Source organism: Nothoprocta perdicaria, unplaced genomic scaffold, assembly GCF_003342845.1.
Source record: "Nothoprocta perdicaria isolate Ctin4 unplaced genomic scaffold, notPer1 scaffold_122, whole genome shotgun sequence".
NCBI classification, from domain to species: Eukaryota; Metazoa; Chordata; class Aves; order Tinamiformes; family Tinamidae; genus Nothoprocta; species Nothoprocta perdicaria.
Window position 1 is genome coordinate 1,257,070 of NW_020454339.1, and position 16,077 is coordinate 1,273,146.

Below are 16,077 nucleotides of genomic sequence, written 5' to 3' on the forward strand. Positions count from 1 at the left end.
CGTGTGCATGCCCAGAGGTATACACTGCCTCTTACCGACTTCTGGATCACAGCCAATTCAAACCCAGCTTAATTAGCTTCTTTACACTTGATTTCAATTTTCATGATAAAATATTTACAGAGGAACCTTGTTTCAAGCTTTGCCTCCCAGTACTCTACCTCCCTTGACACCATTTTGTAACAGGTGTTATAAATATCATAAAAAATGCATTGTAGCATTCCTTAAGATATATGTATCATTGCAAAGGAGAGCTGTATTTGTACTGAAGGAAGGGCTTTTAAGTTAATATGAACACTTTAAACTGGCAAAGTGTATTCAGTTTTTAGGAAAAAATATTTACACATTTTCAAACAATACTCTGAGTATCAGGCATAAATCATTCACATTTATTCTTATTAAGATTTTTATGTCTAGTTGGCAATAACATGGAATACGAAATGTGTATTATATGATAATATATTGATAGCTCAGAGATGAAAACATTAAAATTAATATAGCTTTCCTATTATGACTAGTTTTCTATCTGGAAAAGTAGAGAAAGGAATAGTTCTGAGCTGTAGATGAATTTAATAATTTGTTGATGAATACAGCAATTTAGAGACTGGTGTTCAAAGTATTCTTTGCTCTGTATTTCACATCTATCTCAGGATTATACTTGGGAATAAGTAAAAGAAAGGCAACCCGCCCCGCCCCCCCCCAAAAAAAACCAGGAGTTTCTGAAAACTGTAGTGCTGTGCAAGCTTGATCCAAATAAAGACTTTACAGTTAGATTTGCAAAGAGTAGAGCTTGTCTAACATGATGCATCAGGAAAAATCCTACTCTATTCTATTTCTTCAAAGATCATGGACTAACGCAATTCACTTGGGGGTGAAATTCTGCTATCTTATTAAAAAAAAAAAAAAAGAAAATTTAAATTCTGTCAGTATTTAGCATCTAAAGCAGCCATTCCAGAGCTACCGCACCTGACACAGCTAAGACCATTATCAGGGACTTTGTCTTTAATCCTGGGTTTAGAATGGCCTAGGTGCCAAGGCAAGGTAGATTTCTTTCATTTTTCAGTGACCTCCGGTCAGAGAACTTATGCAAAGGAAGGAGAAACAGAAACCTTCTAGATAAGATACTAGAGAAAAAAAAAAAAAARAAAGAAAGAAAAACAGAATTATTTTCTGCTTGTAGGCACTTTGGAACAATCTGGTGAAGACTTTTGTGTATCTGGTGACAAAATTCACATTCACTTCAACAAGGAAAGAAAGGCTGAGATGATTAATTTTTTCTTTTTTAACTTCTCTCAAATGACTGCTGCTGCTTTCTGAGCCAAACTTCATCCTCTACAAGCAGAACAATTACTGCATCCATTCTTGTTTGAAAACCCCATGAAAATCCCTGAACAGTGAAGAATCTGAGCTCTAATGCTGATAGTTTTCCATCTGTCACAATGAGTTGCTAAGAAGGATTAGAATATAAAACTAATTTAGTGGAATTAAAATGAATTAAGTAATGAATGACAGTAAATTACGTATGAAAACAGGGAACACCAACTCTGAGAAGAAAAAACTTTTGTTTTAAAATATATTTGCCTTCAAAACAAATATGCATTTTATGTTGCCAGCCTTTAGGAGAGATTTATTTTTGATGTTTCTTCTAGTTGGGATGTTTTTTACATTTACACCTTGAATGACACACATCTCTGGCACTCATCAGATATCACTTAATGTGGCCCAATTATTCTCAGTGATGAGTCAGGGGCAGCTGAACGTGTCACATCCACCCAAAGGCTATACTAGCATTGCTTCATTAGGCTCAAGCTGCACAACCAGGGATATTTAAGGCAGTTAAGCATCTGGGCCGATTTCAGCTTTCATGTTCCCCAAACTTTCTTTAAATATTTTACATATCCCCTACTTATCTCCCAGTCTCAAAATGCAATCCCTGTCTGCAATTTCAGTCCCATAATGCAGAACAGGGATTAGTATATTCATATCATAGGCCATCTTGAACAGATTTTTGCAAAGTGACCTGAACATTGAAGGAAATACAATATTATTTCAAAAGGAGACATATATTCATCCATGTGCAAAGTCTGTCTTGATAAAGTAAATATTTTGTTAAGCAATAAAGCATTATGGGCCAGCCTTGGAAAGCCAGAGGCAGACTGTTACGCTGCTGTGTTTGTGTAGGCTTGAATTAAGCAGACACAAATTCCTTGAGTGTGAATATGAGCTGAGCTGCACCTTATAGGGTTCTTGTTACTGCACTACCTGCTCTAGAGCATGCAGGAGCTTATTCCTCTTTGGTAAGAGTGAACTTTGTATATATGCATGGGCTCAGCTAGGTATTGCCTGTGTGTACTGTAAATGCACTTTGAGTAGCAGAACTGGTTATCTTTAATTTTGGTATTGTTGAGTCTGCCTTGATACCAAAGGATGCACGCAGTGCTCTTTTGAGATTCCTTCCAGACAGTTTCTCCATGGTTACCATAAAACTCAAACTTCTGGACTTAATATGTCAAATCTCTAACATACCCAACAGAGCTTTTGTAGGTGATTCTTTTCACTAATTTTGAATTTGACTTTTTGTTTTGTTTTGTTTGCTTGAGTGCCCTACTTGAAGATGGCAAAGACAGCTTTGAGCTCAAAATGAAAGTTTGTGGGCAAAATGCACAAGCAATTGTGATTCTTCCTGCTTGACCTTTATAGGGGAACACATAATATTCCTCTCTCAAATTTTTCTCAAAGCAAACATTTATTCTCGTTCCTTCACACCTTTCTCTTTTAAGAGCTAATGCACTCGTCAGACCTCTGTAGTGCCACTACATCTATCCATCATCATCCTTAAACATTTTAGCTAAAAATAAATTAAGAGATGCTGCTTACTTGGGTGACAGCACCTTTTGCAAAAACTGCCTGATTTCTGAGATTCTCTACRTTTAGTGTCCCATGTTCTGAAGTCTTTTATGGTGACTTTCTGGACATTTTGGGGATTTTATTAAGTTATATTATTATTAGGAGAAAAAATTTTTTGGAGTTTTTGTCTTTAATTGTTTATTCATTGTACCTTCAAAGGTGTARGATGTTTATTTTTATTTATTAATTGTGGTTTAAATAATGATAAATTGTTATGGGCTTGTTCTTTATGTATCTTCATGTGGAAATAAGACATAAATTAAGCTTCTCATTCAGAAAAAAATGTTGTATAGTAGAAGTGAACGAATGGAACTAAGATATAGAGCATAACAACTGTATTGCTGTAGGATTTTTATAATGGTTAATGGAGTAGGCAAATGTGACATACTTGCATAATCAGTCATTTAAACTATTTATTAAAATTGAAATTGTAGAAATTATGCAGATAGTAATCAGTTTTCATTACAGTTCTTACCACATTTCAGTGCTATAATTAGATTGTGGCATCTGTCATTGCTGATTAATATGTAGATAGCTCTATCTTCCCRCCAAGATTTACTGCATACCAAGTCAAAATTTTGATAATCTAAAAATATAAAATAAAAAGTAGTAGTATTTTGTAATTTTTGAAAGGAGCCTCTGCTGTGTAATTAATGTTTCTCCCTACATTCTCTGAAGTGAGAATATTCCAGCAGGAGCTGTACAATTCTCTGTGAGCAGCATGGGGTTGAAGGAACCTCAGCAGTTCTTTTGGGGCTTAGAAAGTCACCCTTAGCCTTTCTTAAAGCCTGTGCTTGTAAGTGTATACATAGAGAAGAGTCTATGAAGAAAAGCAATCTCTTTGAAACTGCAAAAGATTTAAATGCCTTTGGTGCTCCTACTGTGGTCTACAGAGGCTTGGTTTCAGCCTCAGTTGTACTAAGATTTTTTTTTAATGCATATTTGTTATTCTTGGCTGTTGTCATGAAAAGCTGTCTCCTTTAAACAAATGACAGCTATTAAGTCTCTGATGTGTTTCCTCAGCCACTGGGATGCCAGAATGCTGAGCAAGCCTAATTTTTGCATCTAATATATCTTATCTATAGAAAGATTAATAGATCTGGATGATGGCCCRGCACAGGTCTGCTTAGGCACTCTCTTGTTTCTCTTGGGAACTGTGGGCTGTAGTTTCATGATTTGCTGGATGTAGCAACAAAGGTAGCTTACAAAGGAACTTATCAAGTGGCTTCTCGTATTACATGTTCCCACTTCTCTGCCAGATTTCACAGTCTCCTTGGCTGTGCTGGCAGTTTTCTTTTTTTGTGTCTGTGTGTGTGGGTCTTCAGTAAAAACTGAACCACTAGCTGAAAGATATCCCAGAACTGAGGCTCAGGCAGCAACGTCTGGCCAGAACTGAGGAAGAGTTGGGACTTTTTAGTTTGTTTCTTTGCCAAGATCAGAGGAACTCTATGGACTCAGTCTAATTAGCTTTATATTATAAATCATAGGCAAATCATGTAGGCACAACTGTTAAACCAAGGCATACTTTGCACATGTCATTTCAGGACAGAACATCAACCTTCCCTACTACCTTTTAGGATATTTGCCCTATGTTAGAAGACCAATTTGGACTATTTTTGCCCTCAGTTTCTAAATCCAGGCAAAATTTTCACTTACTCATGCTCTTCTTCCCTAGACTGAAGATATGTTTCGTTGAAATGTATGCCTTCATACTAGGAAGGCAGRAGCCAAGTGCCACAAGTCCTTGTTGGATGACAGAGAAGAAAAAAGATAACATTCAGTGTGTGACACTGAAGAACTGGCTTTCAGCACAGAGGACAACCTTAGCTGTGGCGGGGCTGTAAAAACACTTCACAGGAAACTGGCAGGCAGCTTCTCCCGGACCAACAAGGGTAGTTGAGTCTGTTTGCAGTTAGTCTACTGAGAGAGTCACAGGGCTTGACCCTCACATTTGTATATACAAATGTGCTCAAGTCTCATGGAGATAATCTCTCAAATCTTTCTTTTTCCTTGTAAGCTTTAGAGCTCTAAATAGTGCATGTTTACAGACAGTTATGAGAATCATTAAAGTTAATGAGCAATTAACTGTAGTACAACAGTGAACTCTGATTTTGGATTCCTAGTGTTTGGCACGCTCATAAATTGGTTGTTGAGATGAGGTGAAAAACCCTAGGCAGCACTAGGGAAAKATAAGGTCAATGAACTGACTTTGATTTTAACTTAAAACATCTGTCTGCAATGTTCAGTCTTGATCCTGGCTTGCCAGCTAGTAGAAATAAAAGGGAAGGGAAAAGCCTCTATTTAACAGAAACGGAAAAGAAAAAAGCACATAGTGGTAATAGTAGTGCTGGTCATGGCAATGTATGAAATATTGGATGGAATTTGATACAGTCTGATACAGGGCAATTTGGTTTTTCTTTTCGGATGCAGCTTATATACATATGTATATATGTATATATAACACAGGCACACATGCACACACATATATATATGTGTGTGTGTGTGTGTGTTATACATGATATGAACCAGTAGAGTAGGTATCTAAACAGCTTTCCAAGGTGGCTTGGCTAGAAGTATTTTTTGTTCTTAGTGCAAATAGTGGGAATTTCTTGTGGGAGATGGCAAGGTGGGATCCTGATGGTTATATGTTTATTGGAGGAGAAAATTAAATGGGTTTGAAGTCCTGCTGCAAAGTCTTGAAAATCAAAGGACTGGAACACTGGGAGCACCCTCTTTTTGCTCTTAGCCCCAGGATTATTTAACACAACACTTAGCCAAAAACAGTCCTCTTCACTCCTCCTACTCAATATATGAGACTTCTGTGGCTATATCCAATGTTGTGATTGCACCTCTCTCTTATCTCACTAAGTTTCAACATGGCACAAATGAGAATGATTGCTCATGGTGCTCTCTTCAGTATAGAAAATAGTATTATCTGCTCAGGACTTGCAAATCAAAATATTTTTCCCCCCTACAAAAGTTGCTAATTACAATATTTGAGTTTGAACCAGCACTTCACCAATGCTGGTAGTAACCATAGTTTAGTTTGGGGTTCTTCTCTTCAAAGCAAAGATCATCAAGGGACGAGAAATAGGTATCTTCACCAGGAGTTTGGTTAAAACATCTGAAATCTAGTGAGACCAACCATGTCATTGAAATTCAATCTGTTTGTTTTTATTAAAGACAATCTTATCTAAGCCTGAGATCAGAAATGTAGCTGGCATAGAAAATTTCAGATTTAGCAAAACTATAAAGAAAAAAAAMCATATTTTATAGTGATTGCATTAAGCAACACCATCTTATAGCTCCATTATACTTTTGTATCCCTAGTTTTGTGAGCATTTACATAAATAAATACCTTTATGCATGTAGGTATTACACAATTTTCTTATATTCTCAATTACCAAAGCCAGAAATAGACCCTGTGAGAGAAGTTTACAGGTAACTATTTCAGAGAATTGTAAATACTAATGCTACACTGGAGAGCTGGACTTAATTTTAGGGTTTTCTTTGAAAAAAAGAAAAGGTTAATGGAAAGGTAAATGGATTAACTTGCTTAACATTTATCTCATTGGTTCAATCCATTATACATGTAAGATAAACAAAGATTAATTTCTGTGTAAGAGAAATGCCAGTCTTGCTGGATGACTTGATATACACAACAGTTTATACTTGAGAAGTTCAGGGACAGAAAAACTGGTGAATAGAAATGGAAATTGATGGGCAATTAGAGTGCATCTGTGTCAGTTTGCACAGGGCCTCCTTGCATTTCTGTTTCAAGCTCGTCCTGTATAGCCACTCACATCTGGTCTTGCTCTGCCCAGGTAGCATTCCTGCCCCATAATAATAAAAGTCTCTTCTGAATATCTGAGTCTTTCAGACATTTCCCTATAAATATAATTCATATCTTTTTATTCATTCTTTCAGATAAGAAAAGAACTTCTCCGAAGGTGAATTACCTGTACTTGGATGAATTGTGTAACATCAGTGGTCTTCAGAACAGGTAACTGCTAAACCTATTCAAGAGTATTTGTGCCACATTAAAGGATGAAGTAGTTAAAATGGTTCTTGAAATATAGTCGCGCCTTGAGAAGTCTGTAAGGAACATACACCTGTTATAATTTGTTCCCTACATCACCGTTCTCTTTATTTAGTTAAAAAAAATACATAGGTTTATCACTGATGAGAATGGCATCTGCATCAGGACTAGGTTATGCAGGTGGTGCAGATTATTCCAAGAAATATTTTTGAAAATTCAATTACTTGACAGAACTTTGTTGGGGGGAAATGTACTTATTGTACTGTTAAAGCACTACGTATGTTATGTCCTGCATTGCTACAGATAAAATGTGATACAGTATTCTACATCAACACAGGTACACAGATGTCTGTCCTTGAAAGAAAAATTCTTCATATGTCAAGCTTTGARCATGGAAAATCTCAGCCAGAGCGCTACATTTATAGAGCTATTTCATTTATTATGCTAAAGATCACTTGTTTGTGCAGCAAGTTGCTTCTCTGATTTTGGATGAGATACATTTCATGCAAATCACATTTTTTCTGTAGATATGCAGCCATCCAAAAACTTTAAATCAAAGATTTTATTTTCCAATTAAAAATAAGATTTAAGGCCTATTAGGCAGAGATTCATTATGCAAAAAAAAAAAAAAAAAAAAAAAAAAGGAAAAAGAAAGAAAATGAAGTGAATTGCATAGTGCTGTGACTGATTAATTTATTGCAGATATCTCAATCATATTGCTCCATAATGAGCAGTTCATGAAAAGCAGTAAAGGGAGGACAAGGAGAAGGAGGAGGGAACTGTTAGCAAAAGGAGAATGTGACTACTTATGCCTAGTCCTGACAAGGAGACTAGGAATCAAAGGCATAGATATAAACACAGGCAGGTGAAGTGGACCAAAATGCCATGGCAGCTGCTCTTGGGCATATGTGCTGCCACTTTCTTTCCTGCAGTTTCCTCTCGCATGTACAAGACAATTCTAATTCTGGTGTTAGGATCTTTCCTGTTTAAAATACTTCTAAGGCAGATGTGGCACGTGCTAAAAGCCTCACTCCCATTCTTGTGAAATTTGTCGTCTTCCAAACTTCTGCCTTTCCATAAGCATGCCCTGTTATTTATTCTTCATCYTCATTATGCCTTTAATGGAATCAAAGTGATTTCCCACCAAACTTCTTAGAAGCAGTAACATTACTCTCCATGTTTTCTGCTGAGAAAACAGTCAACCAGATCTTTTTTTATGAGACTTTTTGGAATCTCTCTATATTGGTCATTACTACCTATGTTGTTTTAGTCTATTGGTAATTTTTCATGCCTTCCTTCTAATAAAAGACAATTCTTTATGGGGAATCCAATATCCTTTTAAAATTAAGACCTCCATTTTATTTTTCCTTAGCTAAATTAAAGAAGATTATAAAGCAATGCCAATATTTATTTTGTAATGTGAAAATGAACTTGAACAGGTTTCTGAATACTGGCCATAAGGCTCATGTGCCTCTCATCCACAAGGTCTTTCTATGGGTCTCAGAGCATTAATCTTTAGTCAGGATGAGGTGTGATGTACTTGAATCTAGGTTGCCCAGTCTGTTCTGTTAAAAGGAGTGAGAACTTTGACCTCCCTGCAAAGATTTCTCCAGACCATGTCCTGGAGCTATTAGTCCTTAGAGTTCATGTTGTGGTTGACAGATGAGTCATCTGTTCATTTGACCGATACTCCTATTATCATAATTTCCCAAAGTGGCAACTGGATAAACTGTGGTCAATAGTTTGGCACAATTTAACCCCAAGATCCAGAAATGAGGGTTGCTTTAGTTCATCTGAGAAGCCATATGGCAGAGCATGAATCAGAAAGACATGGGGTCTCTGAGGCAGAATGTTTGGTTTCTTTTGAAATCAGGTTGAAACACTGCCTCACGTTCTAGATATAGTTTCCCCAGGGATAAATTGGAAATCTCTATGCTATGTTCCTGACAGCCCTGAAGAGCAGGGAAGAGTAGGCTCCCAGCCTTGKGAGAGGAAATACTGATTCTTTTGGGAGGAGATCTTTACACGCTTTAGTGGGGCTAACACTTTTAGCTAAGATTTTAGTTGTCTGACTTGTGTAGGCAATCTGGAAGAGGTAAGCACTGTTTTACTGCAAACACGTCATGTTACAGCAATTGTTTAGGGCTGCTTTTTCACTCTGAAAATAAGGATACCTATTATTAATTACACCTATTAGCAAAAGCAGCCATTCAAAGCAAAACTGTCTCTATCTTTGTGTTTTGTTACTTGTTACAAATATGCAATATAGATCATCAGAAAAAGCAGTTGAGAATGCAAGGTTAGACATTTTTAAGATCAATGAAGATGGCCAGTTTTCAATAGACTGATGTAATGCCTTTCTTCAAAGAAGAAAGCTTACTGTTTTGCACTCTAACAGTATTTTTTCCCCTTCAAGGAGCAAAAATAGGGACTGTAGGTTTTTGAGTCTTAGGAACCAGAGAGCTGTTATTGCTCTATTAAAAGCAAAATGCAGATTAAAACAGCAGCAGCAGCAAGGGAATTAGCTAAACATGGGCATCCATCCTGTTCACACTCCGAAGCTTCCATGTAAATGAGACTAGTTTTGATTAATCATAGCTTAGAGAATTTTCATATGCATAAGTCGATTAAAAACACGTTAGAACAGCTGTTAATGCCCAGACACATGCAGGCTAAACTGATTGGTAGTATCAATCTAATAGCTAGCTGTTTGTTAGGATACTTAAGAACGTAGAAAGTTTGCTCTGGTAGGTTGCTTGGTGCAGACTTGTCATCCAAAACAATGTGTTTCTTCAGAAATTCACTTTTTTCTTTCCATCTTTTGCACACTAAAACAAACAAAAGGAAGAAACATTTAAGTTTACTTATTTCCGCAAAGTTTAAATATCTCTTTCTTCTCAACCGTTAGAAAAATTAAAGGAAGTATATCCAGCATGTGCTGAAAGAGAAATACACTAGAGTTTTCATGTGATTTACTTTTGTGATTTACTCATTTTTTCTAAGTTGTGGGGTAAAGTTTGAAAGGTCCTATCTGCTCCTCAGGACTGTGCTCCTAGTTATTCTGTTACTGACTTGCCCACTTCTATCTGTATTTCTCTGGCCTTGGTGGTTTCTTGGTAAGATTTCCAAAAGAATATTCGGCTTTTCCCTAAGTTATCAGTTATGATGTCTACTTCTAAAGAAACTCATTCAGGCAAATGTCACAACTTCAGCTCGATTTATCACCTCTGCTGTGGGTCATACTTCAGTTGTTATTGCTATCAGCTAACATAAAGAGTTTATCCAAAACCTCACACCAAGGATATAATATTTAGGAATTAGCCTATCTTCCATAGTTTGTCAGTCTTGACATCTGGTTGTCTGGGAAACAAAAGCCTAGAAACAGGAAATTTGACTTCACTAAGAAATGGCCTGGGTTTGCAATGTTTATATATAACTGCAATATATATTATAAATATGTCCTCCAGCACAAAAGCAAATAATCATCCCTGCTAAAATGGTATTTCTGTTTGATTTTATATGAACTCCCACATGACACATCTCCACATGAAGCTTAACAGGGCTAGAAAATCTATAATACAGGAGGCTGAGTCCTTCACTGCTTTAAAGTTCAGAAGAGAAATGGGGCATAGACTGTCTAATGTGACTCAAGGTTGCAGTTATCACAGAGCACATGACAGAAAAGATTGCATGAAAACTGCCTTGCAGTTTGCCCTTATCGTAGCAAAATCTAAATTACTTTTTTTATTCATCTGAGAAAAGAAAAAATACCTCATTCACAAATACTCACCGTGTCTAAAGCAATGCTAACCTCTCTCACAAAACCTCACTTTTCTTAAAGTAATCCCATGGGCTTTCACATAACGAGCAATTAATTGAGGGGAAAAAGCAGAAAACAAGGGTAGAACATAGATGTGGCCTCATGGAAGCCCTGGAGACCCTTACTGATGTTGTTCTAGGATGTGATGTGATATTTACCAGTCAGGTATTTGCAAAATTGTATAACTTGGTGAGAATATAAGTATGAAATCTGCAGGCTAGGCTGCTTAGTAAAGCAGTACAGTTCACAGTTAGAGCATGTTTTACACAGAATTTGCTAATCATTTCTGCTTTGTGAAAGAAAAAGAGTTATTCACAGTTTGTCAGGGGATATACTAAATTAGAGATGTTCGKGAAAAAAGGCCTTGATTTTGACCAAAGAATTTTAAATTTTCCTTATGAATGTATTCCTCCGAGGAGAAGAAAGCTGCAAATTTCAACTTCAAATATCTATTGAGCAGAGACAACTAAAATCCCTAGCTGATCTTGAATCTTTAAGATTATCTCCTTGAGCACCAAACAGCAAACACACCTGAAATTAAATGAAAGCCACTACTTTCATCTGTATAGCTGTCTCCTTATAGATGCAAAGGAAAGTGGCCCCTCCACAGGGAGAAGCATGACAAGCTTATATGGCTCTGTTCTTCTGCAAACTGAGAAAATGTTTAATAATACATGTGTATTCTGAAGGAAACATTTTGGAAAAAGAATGGTGAAACAATAAATTTCAAGCTGATTTTTCTTGATGGCAATAATCTTTTCATCTGGGACATTTCAGAAACATATTTCTGAAAAATGCCAAGAAATATTTCTTCAAGATAGCACCTAATTGGGACAGTTTATCTATGGATCGAAATGTTAGTGAAATAGTATAAATACAGGGTGAAGCTGCACATGCTTTTTATTTTTTTAATATATGAAGTAGAAAGCAGATATTTTCACAAGGAATGTATGTGCTTTAAGTAACTATTTCTATGTCTAATGAATCTGAACGGAGTTTATGTTCAGTGCATTAAAAGAAGTAAGGATGAATGCCTGTAACAGTTATAACCTTACCTCCCAGCTGCTCTTATTTTTTTTAATTTTATTTTTTTAATTAATAAGGCAGTGCTGAATGTTTTKTGTTAATGACATTATTTATTATGGTCATATTTTTACATTGTGTATAAGTGCATTCTCCTATACACAGGTGAATGAATTTAACTTTTATATTAATTTTGTGAAGGGAGTTTTACTTGTGTGTTGTAGTAGCTTTTATCAGAAGTAGTTAAAAGAGAGGAATCTGTGTATAGTAGAAGCAATATCTCAGTACTTTTTATTAGACAACTTGTTAAAATTGGAAAAAAAAATGGACACACCAATGGAAACACCATTTTTTTCCAGAATGGACCAGCATAGCAGAATCTTGAATTTGCTGTTGGCTTTGACCTGCCAAGTGCCCTGCCATCCTGTAGATTCCCTCGTGACATGCACCACCATCTTTATTTATTTTTCAGTACTTTCTCAGGGTTATTTCCATCTTCATGCTTTTCATAACAATGCAGCATAACTGTAGACTTGCACTGCTGACATCTTAAAGTCTCCTGTGTGTTTACACTCTAGCAGGAGGCAAGAACTTTTGGCATTGGTCACAGATACTCATAAACAATTCCAATAATTTTATGTAGCTGCTTGCATGAGYAATAAACCCTATTAGTCCTGGATTCTTCAATGCCTTGCAGAAGGCTGCCTCCRAAAAGTTTTGATGTCAGAACATTTGGGAGTTCTAAACAAGTCCATGTTGCTCAAACTACAAAAGCAAAACTGAAGAGGAAGGACACCATTTTCTATGCAGGTCCAGAGGGAAAATTCTCACAGGAGATTTTCTCCCTGTATGTCAAAGAAAGTCTTATTTTAAGTGTTGCATGAAAAATGATTTTAGCTTCTGCTAGTATTTTGAAGTTTCTTTGCAGACTCTTATTCAATTGTTTAACATTATTATGAGAAGCACATTCCTAAGGTAGTAGTTGTTTCATTTGGAAAAACATCACTTGACCTTCTTAGTTGCATTATGTCTAGGGCTTATTTCTAGCCTGTGTGCTTTTATATTTTCACKTTTTTTAGTAATGATCCATGCATCGACGAAAAAGCTCATCAAAAGTTTATTGAACTTTATCCTAAAGTGTTCTACAAAGAGAAGACTGTRTTGCCAAGAATTCCTGAAGCACATCTCAAAAGGTAACATATATCCTCTTGAATCCTTTTGCAGTGGAATGACATTTCCTTTCTTATTGTTTTTGAGAGAGACTAAGAAAGAAAAGCGCAAGATATTATCAGGTCAAGCTTTACAACTGCACACGATGGAGCAGCTGCAGAAGACAAAGATTAGTAGCTACTGCTAAATTCATTTTCTGCATGAGCAGAAACATCTGTTCATTGCTAAGAACTACATTTGTCCAACCTTTCAAAACACTTTTGGTTACACATACCCACTTCTCAGTGTGATAGTGGATTCCTGGGGGAAAAAAAGAGCATGGTAGCTGTTATTTTATTAATTTCATTTTATCTACCAAAAAAAAAAAGTGAGACATATAGAAAGTACATTGTTGATGAGCACATGGTCTGTAGTTGCAGCATACTTTGTGCCTTGGTTATAAAGATCCTGGTCCCAAGCCTTTTGATTAAGAGTCAGAGTTATCCACAAGCAGTCATTGTTCCAGGGTCCATACTTTCAGGAGCTGCCCAAGGCACAATGATATGTTGTTGCTTCTGCCATCTCAGGGACTACCATAGTCGCAGGTTTGGGAAAGAGGAAGATTTCTGTAAACCATTTAACTGAGATACAGGAGTCAAGGGAGAGAAGCCCAGCTCAGCAGTAAAAAGTGAAGGTAAAAACTACGACTCCGTGTTAAATATTCAAGGCCAACACAAGATTCTACTCTGTGAGAGGGATGCTGTGGGCATAGGGCAAGGAATAGGTTCCTGCTCTCCCTAGAACCGGGCAGCGGCTGCCAGTTGTTCCTCTCGCCTTGGAAATCTCTTAGGGTGCACAGAGCTCCTGTGGGGCTATGCACAGAGTGGATGTTTGGCCCCAGAAGCCTGAGTCTTGCTGAAACAGATGCCTACAAGCTGATGAAGATTTCTATTTTTTTTCCCTGAATCTATTTATTTTTGTAAGSTTTTCCAGGAAAAAAGTTCAAATGTAGAAGAACAACCTATTGTACATCTTCATAGTACTTTACCTTCAGTGGCTTGTACACTGAATGTATAATATTTTTCCATTGGATAAAAATCATTTTTTTCAAAGAAAAATATTTGGATGAAAAGTCTTCAACCAAGCCAAAAAAGTGAGTCTTCTTGTGTTATTCATACACCTTTGTAGAAAGAAAAATGGGAACTTGGTTGGTACCATTTATTTGCTATTCCTGATAGTCATTTTGGTCACAATATAAACAAAATCCTTTCAGAATTAATGATCTTAAAGAAATGCTTAAAATCCTTTAAAGAAATTAGAAATGAACAGACTTCCTGTATTTCTGGGGTGAATGATAGCCCAAGTTAGACAGATCTGAAGACATGGATTTTTCTATTGCTTTTAAAACATCAGTAGATCAGGAATGTAGTATATTTAGCACACAGAATAAAACTTTTCCCACTGTAAAGATGCAATGAAGATGAATTTTGAAAATATTCTGCAAACATTTTAAATTAGTTTTGACTTTAAAGCAAATATTTTTAGTAATTACTAATAGAAAAAGCAGGGTGCTTCTGAGTAACCAAACAGTGACCAAAATAATAAATAATGCTACATCAGTAAGTAAAGCCACCTCACAGCTGTAGTGAATTCCTGTTTTAAAATTTGTCTTTGAATCAGTCATGATAGTGCGGTATGAAAAGCTAATTTGGTCGTTCTGTGATGAATCACTGTTCTCACAGGCTGATAATTCTGCTATCAAAGTTAGCTCAATTTAAAAAATACACTTCACAGAACCATTTACATTTGGTGACTTGAAATAACAGGAATTTTAGTTCTGCTCACAATCTTTGTAATTCACATCTTCTCATGCTCTCTCAAATAAGCAATGCTCTCTAAAACAGAAGTGAAACCAGTACTATAATTACCAGTACTAGACTGCCATAGTTGGAAAAAAACACATTTCTAGGTCATTGATCAAATTAGTTCTTAATTTATAGGCTCCAGACCCTTTAGGGAGAGCTACAAATCTTGCTGTTTTTGCAGACATTTTTCTGATATAGCTCTGAGATGTGTACAAGCAGTATTGATATAATTGGATTATGTACTGTAATTTTTGCCCTCACCATGTTAGCTTTCTCTGCATGTTTATAGGTAAAAGCACGAGGTAAAAAGGTTCCTTTGTTTCTGTTTACCTCAACTTTGTTATCACTGACAGCCACTGGGATCCAAACTAGTGTCTTAAGTTCTCCTTTTTCCTTTGGAAAGAATTACTTACAGGTATCAGTGGGATTATGGCTGTGTATCTGAAGACAGAATTTGGCCTACTGACTTTAGCTTGTTTGCATCCAACTAAGCTGCAGAGTGCTATGTAGGGAATTGTTTGTACTAGTAGGCAAATATTGTAATTGCTAGATTATAGACAAGAGCCCTGCAGCAACAGCGCTGAGTGAAGCAACCTGAGCTTTGCATATTTAGATTCTCCTACTCCTGCATTCAAGCTCTGAGGCAATCTGTGATTGTTTTCTTTTGGGACTGTTAAAGTTTGCAAAATCTTAACTATGTGCAACTCCAGTTTGCATATGCTAATTTACAAGTGCTTTGTTTGGGCAGTTAATCTTTTTGTCTTCTGTAAGCACATCTTTCAACAGATCTCCTGCTCCAAACATTTCTTTCTCCTTCCAAAATTCGTATCTGATAATATGGACATCATTTGAAAGCACTAATATAGTCTCATTTTATTTCTGATTCCCAAAGTGTATGTGTGTGCAGCATGTATAATCAGTTCAACAAAAATGTGACCAGCAGAGGATCTTATTTAATAAAACATTGCATGATATATGAGTAGACTGTTGGCTCTTTTAAGATCTCATTCAGAGACACAAGTCAAGCCTGGAATTCTAAGCAAAATGTTTGTTATTTAAATGAATCTGCAATACACCAAAAATATCTCAAAAGGTCAGAAATATAGAAAGCAAGACAGCTGGACTCTGTGTCTAATGGTTTTGGTTTTTTTTCACACATAATGCATTTAGTTTGCTACAGTTGTCTTGTTAAAGCTTTCTGCTGGCTTTTAAAGTTGTGGAAAACTCTACTACAGGGTGGTAGGAGAAGATTAATGGAAAATCAGTCAGCTGGATCG

General features: G+C 36.4%; 1 protein-coding gene across 1 annotated transcript in view; it reads left to right on the forward strand.

Annotated features, from left to right (window-relative positions):
• CNBD1 (cyclic nucleotide binding domain containing 1) overlaps positions 1 to 16,077 on the forward strand; it is a 164,204-nt gene that overhangs the window by 18,361 nt on the left and 129,766 nt on the right. The window contains exon 3 of the mRNA XM_026054559.1: positions 12,866 to 12,979. Coding sequence (XP_025910344.1) covers positions 12,866 to 12,979 — 114 coding nt within the window. The remainder of the gene's footprint in view (positions 1 to 12,865; positions 12,980 to 16,077) is intronic.